Source organism: Phalacrocorax carbo, chromosome 10 (genome assembly GCF_963921805.1).
Source record: "Phalacrocorax carbo chromosome 10, bPhaCar2.1, whole genome shotgun sequence".
Classification (NCBI taxonomy): domain Eukaryota; kingdom Metazoa; phylum Chordata; class Aves; order Suliformes; family Phalacrocoracidae; genus Phalacrocorax; species Phalacrocorax carbo.
This window is the reverse complement of record NC_087522.1, coordinates 17378299-17395097: the sequence shown is the minus strand read 5'-3', so window position 1 is coordinate 17395097 and position 16799 is coordinate 17378299. Positions and strand designations below refer to the sequence as shown.

At 39.6% G+C, this 16799-nt stretch overlaps 1 protein-coding gene across 3 annotated transcripts in view; it reads left to right on the top strand.

Annotated features, from left to right (window-relative positions):
• Window positions 1–16291, top strand: part of ADCY9 (adenylate cyclase 9) — a 94561-nt gene extending 78270 nt beyond the window's left edge. For all 3 annotated transcript variants that reach the window (XM_064462092.1, XM_064462093.1, XM_064462091.1), the window contains 4 exons: window positions 1809–1968; window positions 4988–5136; window positions 8137–8178; window positions 14133–16291. In XM_064462092.1, the coding sequence (XP_064318162.1) occupies window positions 1809–1968; window positions 4988–5136; window positions 8137–8178; window positions 14133–15321 (1540 nt within the window). In that variant the 3' untranslated portion in view covers window positions 15322–16291. The remainder of the gene's footprint in view (window positions 1–1808; window positions 1969–4987; window positions 5137–8136; window positions 8179–14132) is intronic.
• The last annotated feature ends 508 nt before the right edge of the window (window positions 16292–16799 follow it).

The following is a 16799-nucleotide window of genomic DNA, read 5'->3' as shown; positions in this document are numbered from 1 at the left end:
TTCTGTCGTTGATGTTAGAGGCAACTGGGTTAGGATGGTTCATATATATGACACTTCAGAAAACCCAATTCTTACTCTAAAGAGCTTTTAAAAAAAATTTATTTTGCTTTATGTAAATTTTTTTAATTTCTGAGCTTTTTTTGAAATTCTTTATTATGATGGAATATAGCTATAATTTTTGGTGTAAATGGAAGTCCATTAAACTAGGAACTCATAAATCTGTGAGCACCCTCTCGTGGGGTCCTTGTGTATTACAGCATCTTCCAGCCTGTTACCCCAAATGTCACTTTTTCTATGTGCTTAAGTATAATTTCCAGATTTTAATACCTGAAATTAGAGAAGAGCTCTTGAAGCTTCAAAAGAATGCTTGAGGTTGCAAAATTTATGGAAGTCTAGTCATGGAAGTTCATAAACAATACATAGTTAAAGGTGTGGATTAAGCGTCAAATTCACATAAAGAACCTTAAGATTATCCTGTTTTGTATCAGGCTTTTATCCGGAATACCTTGTATTTTAGACAAGTGTTAAAAAATCAGTAACTTTGGAGATTGTGTATTTCATATTTAGAGTATGTTGTATTTATACTTCTTTTTTTTTTTTAGCTGTGAGCATCTCTGTTCAAAAGAAAAAAAAAAAAGTAAATATTTGCTCTTTGGGTTCTGCTGTAGTCCACTGTTACAATAGCAAAATTACCTGCCCAGACCAATTCTGATAATTACATAAATCTACAACAAACTGTCTTGGAATGAAGCTAAACTGTACTATGTTACCTTTTTATGCCTTCATAAAAATAATTAGAAACTTGAACAGCAGTCACAGTTTTTCTAGAGTGACTAATGTTTTTGAGCTTTACGAAGCAAGTTATCCCAAGGATTTGTTTCTGTAGATAAACAACAGTTTTCTGTGCAATGTTCTTGAGCATTAAGCATCCTTTTACCTTTCCTTATTTATTTTAACAATTAGAAATGCTCTCATTTAACAAGCATCTCCGTTAAGCTGCTCTCCAGAGCTCTTCCAGTTGGCTCTTTCAGCACTTCACAGGTTTGGGCCATCATTCGATCAGCAGCTCGAGGCAAGAACCGTTCCTTCCCGCATGCCTTGTGCAGAGCCAGCCGCGTTGCTATGATAGATACCAACAGGCGAGCGGAGGAGCATGTCAGCTGCCAGCTGGCCTCCGCAGTGCTCATTGCAACTGCTTCGCAGGCTCTGCTGCCTGCCGAGGGTGCCAGCTCTCAGCCCACACTCCTCTTTCCCTTCCCTAATGAGAGGGAACGGAGTCTGCAGACGGGAACTTGTGTCAGGGTGGTTGTAACTGGGAGAACTGGTTTCGACTGCGGTACAATGTTAAGATGGGATGGATTTGCACGGCTTCTGGGTGACTGATCTGTTAGCAGGGTGTACAGCCCCGCTTTTCGAACATTGCTGGTGTTAAGTAATGTTTTTTTACCTTGTAAAAGCTTCCCTTCTCCCCACCTGCTTTAAGGCTAAATATTTGTGAATGGAGAGAAGTCTTTCCTATGCTTACCTTCCAAGTCAGTGAAGTTTGGGTTTCAGTTTGTTTTCTCAAAGCCCACCATCCCACTTGCTCTCCCTCCCTTTGCCGGCACTCCTTGCCGGAGCAACCAACCTGTCATCTTTCAGCAAAGGTGCATTATTTCCTGAAATTACAACAGGTGCTATGGCATGTAATGTGCTGTGATTGCTCATACAGTCTAAGTGAAGGATTTGAAGTTATATTACAGGTAAATAGGATGTATGAAGTGATGTGCTGACATTAATGCCTCGATCTGTGATTTCATTTGTTCCAGAATGGCGTTCTTTCTGGAGGAGGTGATGACTTGCACCAAGCGTCTCCTGAAGGTGATATCTGGCTGGCTGCCTCGACATTTTTTTGGTGCAATCCTGGTTTCTCTCCCAGCTCTTGCAGTTTTTTCACACTTCACCTCTGATTTTGAAACAAATATACATGTAAGTTGTCGAACTCTGTTTCATAATCAGATGTTTTGGATCTAACAAAGCTTGTTGCTTCCTTCACCTCCCTCGTGCTTTACATCTGTTTGATACAGATCCCTTAGAGGGATAGGGCTTTTGTGTATGATGAAATGCCTAGTTTGTTATGTAAATACAGTCATTTGCCTGTTCAAAAACTCTCATACAAAAGAGGAGAGGGATACCTATAAATGCCTGCCGACATACATACATTTTTTTTCCTTAGACCAAACACTTCTGCAGGTGTTTGTTCTAGGTAATGCAAATAGTGTATCATTGCATTCATTCTGGTTTCGATTTAGCGTTTGTCATTGGAAGGGCTGTGTATACTTAAAAACTTTGTATGCACACTAGCAAATCTCAACAGTGAGAACAGTATTAGCAGTGGATGGTTTTTCTTTGCAGGGTGAGATGGAGAAACTCAAAGGACAGAGCTCTCAGTACGTAGAAACAATTACCAAGCAGGGGCTGCCAGAACAGTTAAAAGAATGCAATAGCTCTCTTCTGGAAAGGAGCGCAAAGAAATTGGCATGGAAATTGGCCCAGCCACAGAAAGATCCACAGGAGATTTAGTGTCTTCTTTAATAGAAACATTCGGAAGGGGAGAACAAGGGATTAAATATTGAGGAGGGGGCAGAATAGTTAATTTAAAGCCAACTGTAACCTAAAATCAATGCTTAAAACTGTTTGTGAATAAAATGGACTGGAACCAGAGATGAAAGTTTGTTTCTCTGCAAGTTTCTCTTAGGTAGCACAGTGTACGATCCTTCCTTTCCAGGATCTTCAGGGAATTCTGTTTCACAAATCTCTTGCCTTTTCAGGGCCCTGGGCATAGGTAACAACCAGAGCCTCATCATTCTTCCTATCGCAGTGTATTACCAGGCGTGGGGAAGTGTTTGTTCCATGGGAACTTGTGGACCAGACGTCTTTTGGTCCTTCCTGTTTTAAACATACATTATTCCATGGTTATGACAGTCACAGAAGAGTGCCTTTGATATTCTTTCACATGCCATGTTTAAAATCATGCTGCAGCTTTTAGCTTTTGTGAATTTTTGTTAACTATTTTTAAGCTGTAAATTTTTTTTCAGTTTAATGATGGTCTTCCTCCCTTGTGACTGCCAGTAAACTAATTATAGGAATGTTTTCCTCGCACTGAAGGGACCTGAAAACCTTCTGATCTCTCAAATCTGTCCACTGATTTTTATATCATCTCATTCATCACCATCCTTGATCATCTCTCCAAATGTGTAAAAATAGTGTTGGAAGAACCATTTTATTAGTGTATTCTTGATACCTGTTCAGATCAGGTTGCTAGTCTAAATGCTTCAGGCAGCAGCAGTAAGATGGTGGTGTTCATCACCAAACTGAGAATGAGCTTTGCTTTCTTTCCTCTTGCAGGTCCTCCAGAGTCGTGGGGTTGTTGGCTCACTCTCCAAGAGATGTCCCAACTCGTCTTGTGCTCAGTGTTTCAACAGTCATGGAGCTCTAGGAAATGGCGTCAATCTATAGAGGGTCAGGTAAGTGTCATATTTTACTATGACATGGTTTTGCAAAGTTTTTTTTTTATTCATAGCATTTTATACCCTCCCTGGATATAAAATAATTAAAATCAAAATTAACAAAAACAGCAATGAAAAAAAAAACTTTCCAAAGCCATGCATACATAGTAAAACAGCACTTACTGACCCTCTATAGGCTGGCTTCATGCTGGGGCATCACTTGGAGTGAGAACCAGTGCTCTGCCACTTTAGGAGACCTGAAATGGGGGGAAAAAAAGTAAGTTTAAATTACATTTTTTTAATGGACACTTTTGAAATTCCTTTTATCCACTCTTGAGTCATTTAAAAAAAACAACTGTGCTTGTGTTTTAAAAATGGTAAATTATGTAAGGTTGTTTCCCATACACTGTGACTACTTCTGAATCACATGCTAATTTGTTATGCTACAGTATTGCTAATTTGCAGTCTCTGCACTTCAGTTGTAAAGGAAATTTAAAATAAGAAGGAAATGGAGAGAATGATCATTGATACTGTAAAATGCAGTATACAGCTAAAACAGAACTCCGTAATGCAGTTGTGGAGACTCTGTTTTAGCTTGGATGGTCATGAATATTCTTGATAAAACCAGAATTTGTGCATCAGCTTAAGAGTTTTGACCTCTGTAAGACTGTATCTCAGGGAAATGAAGATGTTCTGGGCAATATATCCATCCTGCCCTTCCTTTTCTTTATCCAGTAGAGATGAGGAAGGGGAAGATTTTTGAGGCAGGGCAGTGGGAACAGAAAATCCAAAATTGCCCTTTCAAGTTGGCACAAGTGGTGGTGTTACTGAGCATCATTTGACAATGACTGATACCTGCCTTTTGTTATCAAAACAGGTTTTTTTCTTATTTTAATTCACTTGCTGCTGGCCAGTATGAAAATGTCCTCTAAGAAGTGTTTTTAGAGGTGGGCAGTGTGAAGTTTTTGAGGGTGAATGTGTTCCACGTTTTCAGTGCAGTGGAATTTTGATGTTCAGTTTAAAAGAGGGTCTAACCCCAACAACTGGGAAGAGGTTACCATGAATGTTTACCTTTTTTCTTTCCTTTTTCTCTCCTTTTTTCTTTTTTCCTTTTTTCTTTTTTTTTTTCTTTTTTAAATAAGAAGAGGCACTGAGCTTTTTGCAAAGGTGAACTGAAGGTATTGAAAGCTGCTGAAATAATGGTTGTATAATGCAGTAATACAATGGTTGTGTATTGCAGTTATACAAAACTCCATTTAGGGAGAATTGTGACAAACTACCTGTGCTAAAAGTTTTCTTGCTCTTTGAAGGGAAGACCTCCATCTTCAAGTGCTGTCTCCTGATACAGACACTGTGATTACTTACTGTGCACATAATACAGACAAAAGTAGATCCTTCTCCTTCATGTCACACATTCTTGAATTTACAGTGGCATTTATGTGCAGAAGGGCTCCAGTCAGCAAGAGGAAGCTAACCCGCGCTCTCTTTCTTTGTTGCAGTGCACCATGTTTATGTGCTGCGCGATTCTGATCACCATTGTGCAGTACTGTAACTTCTGCCAGCTTAGCTCCTGGATGAGATCTCTGTTGGCAACCGTAGTAGGAGCAGTGCTTCTCATTCTGCTCTACATCTCCTTGTGTCCAGACAGGTGAGCAGCACGCCGTAGCACTCATAGACCGTGTTTCGGATGAACAGATTTGTTTTTTTCCACCAGTGAAGCGAGGATCTAATGCATGGGATTTTAGTATCTGCCATGAATTTCTCCAGCATCTCAAACTTAATAATTTTATTTGGGAAAAGTTCTGCTTTTTTTTTTTTTAATAAGGATTTCAGGATGATATCTGAGGGGCCCTTTCCTGCAATCTATTTTGAAATGACACTGTCCTCAGCTGATGTGTTTTTAGGGCATGCTTATTCATATCAGACCCATAGAATTGCCTTCCACTGTTTTTTTGAAAATCTATTTTTTATTAAGAAATTTCTGAGGCATTGGGTGGTGCCAGAGAGCCCAGTTGTTCCCCCACAACTGGCCTTAGGTTTCCCTGCATTTCTGCCCTCAGGGACCATACATCTTCCTTCCAACTCCTTCCTCAAGGAGTTTTCCGCTGTGGAAGGCAGGTGCTTAGATTTAATGGGATTCTAATACCCTGTTTCCTTTCTCACTTTCCTATCTTTTCAGAGGACGCTGGAAGACAGTAACCAGAGGAATCAAGTTAATGCAGTTTCTCTGCAATAACCTCAAGGCTTTTCAGTTTTTCCTCTGATAAGCAATTTTCCCCATAGGAGAACTTACTTGCAGTATTCTCCTTGTATTTTCTTGCCAAGAGAGTCAAGGGAGTCCTTCCAGCCATCCATTCCTATTGTCAAAATTTTATAATCAACTTGCATTTCTCAGTGGCTTAAGAAATATCTTAGCCTTTGGTACTCTTACCAGTAGTGTGGACTTTGCAAGGACTTCTTATGCTAGATTATTCTAGTTCCTATCAAAAGTCCTTCCTTTTACCCTTCTTCAGAGGCCTGCTGAATCATATTGTGAAAAACATGAAAAAACCCTAAACAAACCAAACCAACAAACGAAAAAGAGTTTGCGGACATGTGTTTTGCATGAGTATTTAGCTTGTAATCCCCTCTTCAGGTATCTTCTATGGTCTTTTTTAATCTCGAACTAATTTATATAAAAAAAGACATAATAAAAGTCACCCCTTAACACCCGTTCACATCTGTAATTTGGAAGTGGCTGTAAGGGTTGTAGGAAGAAAGTCCTTCCATGAAAAAAAAACTTGGAACTGGAGTCAGTTGACAAATGGTTTCTATTAGACTAAAGAAAAATCCCTTTCTTGTCTCTCTGCAGGGCACTCGGGCAAGGAGTACAGGAGAGTTCTTTCTAGCTTCTGTGGAGGAACATAGTGTTTAGATTCTGGATGCACCTCCCCTTTCTCATCTTTGATTTGTCCCTTTGGTTTTAGTTGTCCAGCTTACGTAAGATCGTCTTTTCCTCCAGCACACTAAGTGACCTCTCCCAGTAAGAAAGCTGATATTCCACCTGTTGGCTTTTTCCCTTGTAATGCTGACACTCACTGTCCAAACACCAGCTTCACTGAGAAGTTAGCCCCGGGTTTGGTTTCTCAGGGAAGCAAACCCTTGATACCGTTTCCTTACTCCCTGGCTATTCTTCCATAACTCCCCCCAAGCAGGGGTTCTTGCAGCTCATTCACCTGCATGCATGCTAGCGTGTCTGCATGGAGCTAGCGTGGCATCACGAGATGCTGGCTCATGGCAGAGCCTTTTTAAATGGGGTAATACAATGTGTTTGTAGTACCAAAAGTCTTCATACCAAGGCAGGCAGTAAAGCCAAAGCGTGAAAAAGGTATTGTAGTGATTGACATTCCCTTGAGTGATTGTTTGAACAGAACTCTGTGCATCCATGTCAATGGCATTTGTTGCAGAAGAAAATCGGAAGGTTTGGTGCCATAATTGTAACTCCTGATTCCTTATTCAAATACAAAATTTTAGAACAAATTATGTGTGTCACTAAATCAGCTTGTGCATAAGCTCTGTGTTGAGACTTTGTGCAGAAAGACAGACACAAAACTTGGGTTTTCCCTGCATTTCAACTTTGTGAAGGGACTGGGAAAGGCTGTTCCCAAGCAGAGAGGTGGAGACCTTGCTATTGTATCTGTTCATAGCATCAGCTTTTGCCGAATACTAAATGGGGGGTAAGAACATTAAAGAGACATTGTCTTAAGAAATTTTGCTAATGATAGAATATTTTTGCCTGTGGTTTGAATAGCGGTGACCATTAATGGGCAAAGTACAGTAATCATCAAATATTTGGTTATTTCATCTTTTAAAAATAAATATTTAAAGTAATAGAGCTGTTCAGCTGCAGATGTGAAAAAGGAATTTATAGAATTGATCATGAACAAAAATAATACAGGTTGAATTAGTGAGACCCATAACTTTTGTAAGAATAACTTTTTTGTTCCTCTCTTATTGTTAGTCTGGATAATATTTTTTGTCACAGTGGTAATTGCAGCTGTGCAGATTTGCACGGGCAAATCCATTCTGCAGTATTCTTCATTTCTTTTTCCAAAAGTAACTAATCCTGAGAGTTGTAATACCTGATTGCAGTAGAGAAATTGTAATGCAAGTAAACACAAAAATTGCCTGAACGGCTTGCTTAGTTTTTGTAATGGCATTTTCAAAAATAGGCTCTATATTTGTTCAGGGGTTTTTGTTTTGGGGAAGTTGAGGGTTGTTTTTTTGGGTTTGTGTTTTTTAAATCTTTGTATTATGTAGTCAGATAAGATGAAGGCATAACTGGGATTTAGACTTATGAAATTGCTTTTCCATGTTGCCAAGGTAAGATTGGCTTGTTTAACAATTACTCGTTCCGGGCATCATCTTGACTGTGTTATCATCAGTTACCCTTTAGAGGTATTTGCATCTCTCTGACTGACTGTGGTTACTTCTTCTAAGCAAAAAGTGCAGATAAGTCACATTCAAACAAAGTTTGTCTGAAGCTGATCAAGTGTGCAATGCAATTATTGGTCCTACAGTCTATATAATAGAAAAGTTTAAAATGCTGACTGAAATTCTGGCAGAATGCTTTCACTTTCCTTCTGATACCTATGCTTTTTTATTTCAGCTCCGTGGAAACTTTTCAGCTAGATTTGGCACAGAACTTTAGGTAAGCTTTATATAAAATCGCCATCTTTATGTTTAGGGATAGAAATATTTTCAGTCAATTATATGTAGCAAAACTTTGCATCCACAGTAGTACACTTGGGAATTTGACAAACTGGTTCAGCAAATTGTGTTTAAGCTGCTTGTGTACATAATTTCCTTTACAGAGGACTTGGGTATGCCCAAAAATCATCAGAGCGCTGATGGTGCAGTCACTGAGTTGCGTAACACTATTTCCTTTTTAGATTTGATTTCTAGGAAATAGGACTATGGAGGAGCTATATAAAATAGCATCTGTTTCTCTAGCAATAACAGTTTTTAAAGCATTGTCTGTACATCATGAGCTATTTACTTGATTTCTTTGGTTGATCTGCGCCATTCAGAAGTGTGTCAAGTTGGATGCTGTCCACAGCTGGCCAGGTGAGAATTGCCTGTGGTAGAGGAGCTTCAGCTGAAAAAGGGGGGTGGAGACCTGCTGGCGATGAGTCTGGGTGCTGTCTGCCACCCTTAGCTCGCCTAGGCAGAATAGCAAGTTATATCATTGAAAGCAAATGAAATTTTAGCCCCCAGAATTTTAAACAAAAAAAACCAAAAATGTTTTTCTGCATTATTAATATCCCCTTATGAATAAACATGGTAACGAGTCACTGATTTTTCTCATGGTTTTGTTGCAAGTTTTGCGATACTATTTTTAAAGTGTTTTTACTGGTGTTTGTTATTAGAAAAGTATGTGTTTGCTAATTACAAATCTGGGATCAATACTGGGTTGATATTGTTGGTGATTGAACTAATGACCCTGTGAATATGTGACTCAGTAATTCATCTGAACAAATGCGTACTCAGGAGCATGTTGCTTTTACTGGGAGTATGTATCAAAACAAAATTACTTTTTAAAAAAGTGATCTACATGAATGCCATGGTAGTTTAGAAAATGTGTGAGTTTTAAGTACAAAGGGATGGTAACTGTGCTTTCATGTTAGATATTTATTCACCAAGAAGTTAGCGCTTACTACAGTATTGGGTTTGGTTTTTTGTTGTCGTTGCGGGAGGGAGGGGGGTGGGGTGTTTTTGTGGGTTTGTTTGTTTTTTTTAACATGGGTTTTCCTTTTTCCATGGCCTTGATTCATGAAAGACAACTTCATTTTCATAACAGAATTCCAGTTCACTAAATCCCGAATGGAAAGTTAAAGCCTGAAGAACAGAGGCGGCTTCATTTTTTTGTAAACTGAAACACTGAAAGGAATTTGCTGAAAAGGCAATGTACAAAATATCAAAGCACGGTGATCACTGGATGTAATGTCTTAGGATTAGCCTGAGTTTGGATCCTGAGTGGTTTATTATTAGTTTGTAAAATTGCAGAACCTTTTATGTTGCTCAGAATTACAAATGTCTTGCCCAGTGCTGACAGCAGCTTAGCAGGCTCCTGACCAGCTGCTAATCACTAATAAATAATTCATTCTGCCTTAAATAATTAACAACGCAGTCTTCCGTTCGGTGACTATTTCTGCATCATAATTTTCTGCCAGATTTCTGATAAATGAGCTATCAAGCATTGTTTGTATGCAAATATTTTTCTTCCATAAATATATAACTTCTAACTCAGGACAAAAAAAGGTAAAAGCAGATCAGAAACCAAACCATGCAGAAGATGTTACTGCAAACAGGCGCAGAGTGCTCTCTGCCTGCTTCGCAAGCCCTAGCTTGTGATTTAAATACCAAATAAGGCAGTGACCAAAATGTCTGGCTCATTAAACATTTCTAAACTTCATTTTAAACTTTTTATTATGAGATATACTAGATTTGCACTTTGACTGTCATTCCTTCAGTGGGGGGAAAAAAATGCCTGTATGTCGTGCGTATGTTGATACTACTTAGTGCAGCCCTTTCTGCATGTCAGAAGCAGTTTTGTCAGGTTAGTTGGTCGCTGTCTCTGTTTTAATGCAGGAGCTGTGTCAGTCCAGCATGATCTCTGTTAACAGTCCAGACTCCACTGATCTGAAGCTGTCCAAACTTATAAATGGAAACAATGCTGCTACGTGTTGGAAGCTAAAAGAGAGTTAATCCTGTTCTGTTTCTCCCATTAATTTGCAACAGAATTTGGCTTCTCTTTTCGGGGCTCTTTTAATGTACATTATTGAATATCACAGTTCTCAAGTTCTGTGCAAACAGAATTTCCCCTTTCTCCTGGTGATGAACTACTAAAAAGTTGAAATTCCCTTAGCCTAACAATTTTTTTTTTCTGTCCCTTTCTCACTGAAATAAATAAGGTTCCTTGCTCACCCCAGGCAGCACAAAAGCTTTTCGTGTGTTCTAAGAGGGCCAAGCAAACTTTTTTTTTTGCATGCCTTTAATGAGGTAGTTCCCTTTTCTTGATCAAGAATTGAGATAATTAATGTTGCACGGGAAGAGAGATACTAGTAATGGAAATGAAGTCTTAGCATAAAGTTCATCTCTGGATTGTCCTCGCTATGCTCAATAAATCAAAATACGGTATTTGCCTTGTTTTCCAGACAGACCAGTTCTTCAGCCCAAAAGAGATATGAGCATAAACTTTGTCTTTTAAGCAGGAAATATTTCTTGTTTTCATTCATTTCTTATCTCAGAGCAGGTAGGGTCTGTCATATTGCAGTTTGTGACTGCTCGAGGAGGAGCAGCAATAGGCCACTTGAGGTGGAAGACTAAAATCACTTGATGGTAGGGGTTTTTTTAATATGTACACACTGTATGTTCTTCATCAAAAGCAGCTGTTTGATTTCCCTTTCCGCACTGTTCCACCATTGCATTCTTTTTTAAGATGTAGCAGGCGTGCATCCTCTTTAAATATAGCAAGATATCCAAATCCAAACATAGGTTACTGGCTCAGAAGCAAAATGGCTTTCCAAAAATCTTTATAAGTGGAAAGCCATTATCTTTATGATTTGCTATCAAGCCAAAGGAGATTATATCTCCGGAGCTCTCACTTGTTCCATATTCAACACACAGCCTGGATGAAGATGCCAAGTTAATAGTTAGGCATCTGTGCCAGGAAGCACTTCACCAGTTTGAGTTAAAGGAACATTGTCGGCTTAAGATTTCAATTTGAATGATTTTTAAAATTACTTTTCTGCTGCAGCACCTCATGAAAAGTATAAAAAGATCTCTCTGTGTGTGATCCTTTGTGTTATAGGTGTGGGGTTTGTTGTTTTTTTCTTTTCGTTCTAAAGGGGAGCTTCAGGTCATCTTTGCTAACTGGCTGTGTAAGGTGATTCATAGCCCTGTAGGTCCTGTAACCTGGTCACTGCAATGTCCGGAAATCTGATTTCCAAATGAGTAAGATGTAATTGTTCCCTCCTTCAGGCTGGCATTGTGGCTTTTTGTACTAATACTTGTAGCAGTCGCACTGTGCTCAAAAAAGCCTGCTCTGGAAAAGATACCTTCTTTTTTGAGATACTAACCCATTACCTTATTAATGAAATCAAGTCAGCTTACAAGTGAGTCACTCATTTCACGTGCAGATCTCTAAGGTTGTACACCCCCAGGAGATGATTGAGAGCTCGCAGATGCCAGTACTTCAGGAATGGTAAATGGGAGGCAGCAGGTTTTTCTTAAAAGGCAGGTCTTGTGTTCAGTGCAAGCCACTTCTTGTAACGTAAAATTTGTGGTGCCTGCCCAATTCATTTAGGAGGAATTAAAGTACTTTGAGGAGTATTTTGTACAATAAACTGTAAATAAAAAGCCTTTAATGACTTAAATAAATCCCTGTGGCAGGGATGTTTGATGTTAGAGCAGATGATCTGGATCAAACTCGTACTCTCAAAGGACTAGCGTGTCCTTGCTCAGATCCTCTAGCAGATCTCTTCCCACAAGATAACGGAAAATGATGAACTATTCTGAAAAGGACCTGAATCGTGTTCCTTAACCAACATTCGTTCCTCATCTTCTCCAGTCTTATTGATTCTCTAAGGTCTTTTCTCTTACTTATCCTCCCCTTGTTTTGTTTTATAAGCCCACCAAATTGGGAGATATTCTGCCCCCTGCGAATATTTCAGGGATTGTTACCATTCTAGTCATTCATAACTTGGCCTTTGTCTTAGTCTCTGACTTGTCTTTCTAGGGAGAAAATGAATAGGCTCGTAACAGAGGTTCTGTTGAGAAAAGTAGTTGTAAGGGAGAAAGCAGGGAGTACGGCAACGCACCAGCAATTACAGGAACCTCATCACAGGGACCTATTCTGTGAATCGGGAGTAATGTCTTCCCTTCATGCATCCCTCATGGGTTGTTGGTTTTTCTTAATATCAAACCAATAAAATTAATATACCTCACTTCTCCTGGGAGAAGTATATTTATGGTTGAAAACAAAAGCAGTGATTTCCAACATCATATGTGGTTTTGGCTTTAATCAGAAATTCAACCTGTAAGCTCTCTATTGTAAATATTTTACTTATGGGAAACTTTTTATGTTATAGGCTTTCTGTGATACAAGCTAACATATACAAAGACCATAGCACATACAAATGTTTTCAGAGATTGTGCGTGTTCATGTTTCACAGCTGTGCTATGTTTTTTCTTCATCATGCTTTTCTGTCAATCAAATATTTGAGAATGAACATTCAGAAGAAGAAACTGGGTCCATAACATAGCTCAATTGCAAAAATGTCTGCTTCAGTTTCAGAAGTGGAACTATGTCCCCAATGGACATAAAGAAACAAATTGTACTTAGAAATACAGAAACAAATTTCGTCTTCTCTCCTTGAGCTGTTGCTACAGTTGTGCTTTGAGTTCTAATCTCTTTTGCTAACATACCTTCATAAGAGAAGTACAGGCAGACACTGAGATATGGATTGCCTTTCTGTTTTTCAAGGAGAAAGGTTGATGTGACACTTTCCCTTATCAAACCATCTCTTAACTTGAAAAACTTCATCATGTGTCTGCTCATATCAAATCTTAAGCTTTGGCATAATTTTATAGAAGAAAAATTGCAGTTAAGTGACTGCAGAAATCACTGCATGCCAATCTGTCTGGGCTTAGACTTAGTTTCTAGGATTGCATAGGTGGTGTCTTCTCAGATTAAATTGGTGTCTTTGTATCTCCGGAATGTTGAGATTGTCAGCTGCAGATGTCTCCTTGTTAATGGCGGATTGGCACTGGAAGCATCCTCCATCAGTGCTTCGTAATCTGCACAGGCAGTTGATGAATTGTCAAAAGGATTTGAAATATTATTCTCCATCTATGAGAAACATGACATTTTATTTTTTTTTTTAAATCTTGGCACTTTGAGAACTTTCTGTCTACACCATAAAAAGCTTCAGTGTTTTAATGTACAAAAGATGTCAATCCAGAGCTCCATATTTTCTGCTTTAGTGCTGGAGACATGCACTTTTCCAATAAGTGTCTTGTACAGGATTGACTTCTTCCAAAACCTTCATGTGTTAACATAAAGACACACTGCAAAGCTTACTGGTCTTTGATGAGGAGACAAGGGAAAAGCTCTAAGAGCATATAATGAAGCAGATGTTTCTGAATATTGGCGGTAATAAAAAAAAAAAAGATAAATTCCACAAAACTTACACCCTCCTCCTATCCAGGTATACTTGTGCACGCATACATTGAAATGCACACACAGGCATTATTAAGAATTTTTCTATACATATTTACATGTAGTGCTTTTACTTATACATTTAGATATAACAATAACTGTTTCCTTAGTGAAGTCCTTAAAATAGGACTGCGTAAAGGCTGGGCAATTTCTGTGTTGCTGAACCTGGTGATACCCCTTTAAGGAAGTACTCAGTTTAAGAATGAAATTAATTCTTTAGCATGCTTAAAGTTATCAAAGCCTGTTTTATAATTTAGTACGTAACATACACTTCCTACACTTTTTTCTAGGAAAGAATTTCTACTACAGAGCAGAAATGGCAGTGCCCTAACTCCGTGTTTTTAAATGCACCTTTCATGTTCTTCCCTTTCTTCTGCTTCCAGCTCCAGAAAAAGTCCATGCAACAGTTCAGTGCCAAATGACACAAAGAGGCCAGCAGACCTGATTGGTCAGGAAGTGATTCTGGTTTCCTTCCTTCTGCTCCTCCTGGTCTGGTTTCTGAATCGAGAGTTTGAGGTCAGTTACCGCCTCCACTACCATGGAGATGTGGAGGCTGATCTTCATCGCACCAAAATTCAGAGCATGAGGGATCAAGCCGACTGGTTGCTGAGGAATATTATTCCATATCATGTGGCTGAGCAGTTGAAGGTTTCCCAGAGCTATTCCAAAAACCACGACAGCGGCGGAGTAATCTTTGCAAGTATTGTGAACTTCAGCGAGTTCTATGAGGAGAACTATGAAGGAGGCAAAGAGTGCTACAGAGTCCTGAACGAATTGATTGGGGATTTTGATGAGCTACTAAGCAAACCACACTACAGCAGCATTGAGAAAATCAAAACAATTGGGGCAACCTACATGGCTGCTTCAGGACTGAACACCTCGCAGTGTCAGGACAACAACCACCCCCATGGACATCTGCAGACCCTTTTTGAATTTGCCAAAGAAATGATGCGAGTGGTAGATGACTTCAACAACAACATGCTGTGGTTTAATTTTAAACTTAGGATTGGCTTTAACCATGGCCCTCTCACTGCTGGGGTCATTGGTACTACCAAGTTGTTGTATGACATTTGGGGTGACACTGTGAACATTGCTAGCAGAATGGACACCACTGGCGTTGAGTGTCGTATACAGGTGAGTGAGGAGAGCTACCGCATCCTAAACAAGATGGGGTATGACTTTGACTATAGGGGGACAGTCAATGTGAAGGGGAAAGGTCAGATGAAGACCTACCTTTACCCAAAATGCATGGACAATGGGATCGTGCCACATCACCAGTTGTCTATATCTCCAGACATTCGGGTTCAAGTGGATGGCAGCATTGGACGATCTCCGACGGATGAGATTGCCAACCTGGTGCCTTCTGTACAGAATTCTGATAAGATAGCCCATGGCACAGATAACTCAGAAACCAGGGACATCCATCCTTCCACCAAGAAGCTCCAGAAAGATGCAGTGCAAGCAGAGGAGAGGTGCAGGTTTGGCAAAGCCACAGAGAAGACTGGCTGTGAGGAAGCAGGAACTGAGGAGGTCAATGAACTGACAAAGCTAAATATCTCTAAGAGTGTATGATGCACTGTCAGAGTTGCATGAAGTGCTCTGTCAATAGAAACACAAAGACATTTGCAATTGGCAGTTTTCTTTTTCTAGAGAGACCTTCTCAACACCTGGGTTGTACGTTTGTTTTCATTTCAGCGCCTGGTGCTGTGTGGATCACAGCTCTTCAGGGCTTGTTTTCATCCACCTCTCTCCTCCATGCCCCAAATCACATCCCAAGCTCCCCAGCTCACTGGGCAACCATCTTACAGCTGAGTAGAGGATATTAAGTGCCTTCAGATATACTCCATTGGACTCCCTGTCAAGGTACAGAGGCCCCAAGTGAAATCATAGCTTTGGGTATTTATCTAATTTTAAAGAAAAGCTGTGGTTATATCATTTTTATTGTTGTTTCTCACAAAACACTTTTTTTGGCTATTGCAACTCCTTGGGTTTTTTATATATCTCTGAACAATATTTTACTGTTATAAGACCTTTTGTATGTAAACACACAGACAAATGCGCATGTATTTACCATATGAGACTGATGTAAAGTGCCAGTAACGTACCACAAAAGAATGTCTTGGTGAGGGGGTGACACAATTTGACTTTGTGTTGGGCTGGAGGAGTTCTGCAGTGGCTCAACATTTAGTGAGAGTAGGCTGAACAACTGCTGTAGTTTTATTCTCCTTTACCAATGCTTTCTTCAACCTTAATGTGCCATTGTGTGCTTTGGATACACTTCCGTATAGCCAATGAGTTACTGATTTGTGGGAATGGAATAAGGGTTTGGACTTCACCAGCTCTCAGGACAGGTTTCCAGAAGCAGACGAGTGACCGTGAGAGTGTTACAATTCAGGTCTTACAAATCTAAAGGAGTGTCATGTTACTCTGTACCCTAGCTGAATTTGCGAAGGTAGGTGAAGTTTGGTATCTCTGAGCTGGTCTGATTTGAGCGAGAGAGAAAAGCAAAAATAAATGTTTTGGGAATGCCTTTATTTATTTATTTATTTTGTTCCTGGTTTTATTTTATTTGGGGGTTTTCTTGTATGGAAGGGATAAAAAGAGATGAATTGTTAATTGGTTTAATAAGAGTATAAGATGGTGTTTCAGCCTCTTTGAACTACCAACCACTGTGAGGATGTTACCTAGGCAATATTTGTTTCAAAGCTGGTGAAACTTCTGAAGCCACCAAATGCATCTGTGTATTCCAGCTTCCCTCTGTACTCAGTCAATGGTGCTGCACGATATTTTTCAGGATTTTTTCCCCCCCTACACTGTGCTTTTGCAGCAGGGAATAGAACAGCATGCTCCCTGCAGTCCACTGAAAGCAGGAATAGGGAAAAGAGTTCTTTCTAGTGAGCTAACAAGCACAATATTTTCCCAGTCCTGCAGATAACTCTGTGCAGGTCCCTGGGACCGGTGACCTGCGGGAGCACAGGAACCTGCCTACACAGAGGGAACTGCAGGATGGGGGCCTTAGACTATACCAGTTTGCCCTCTGCATGCTTCCG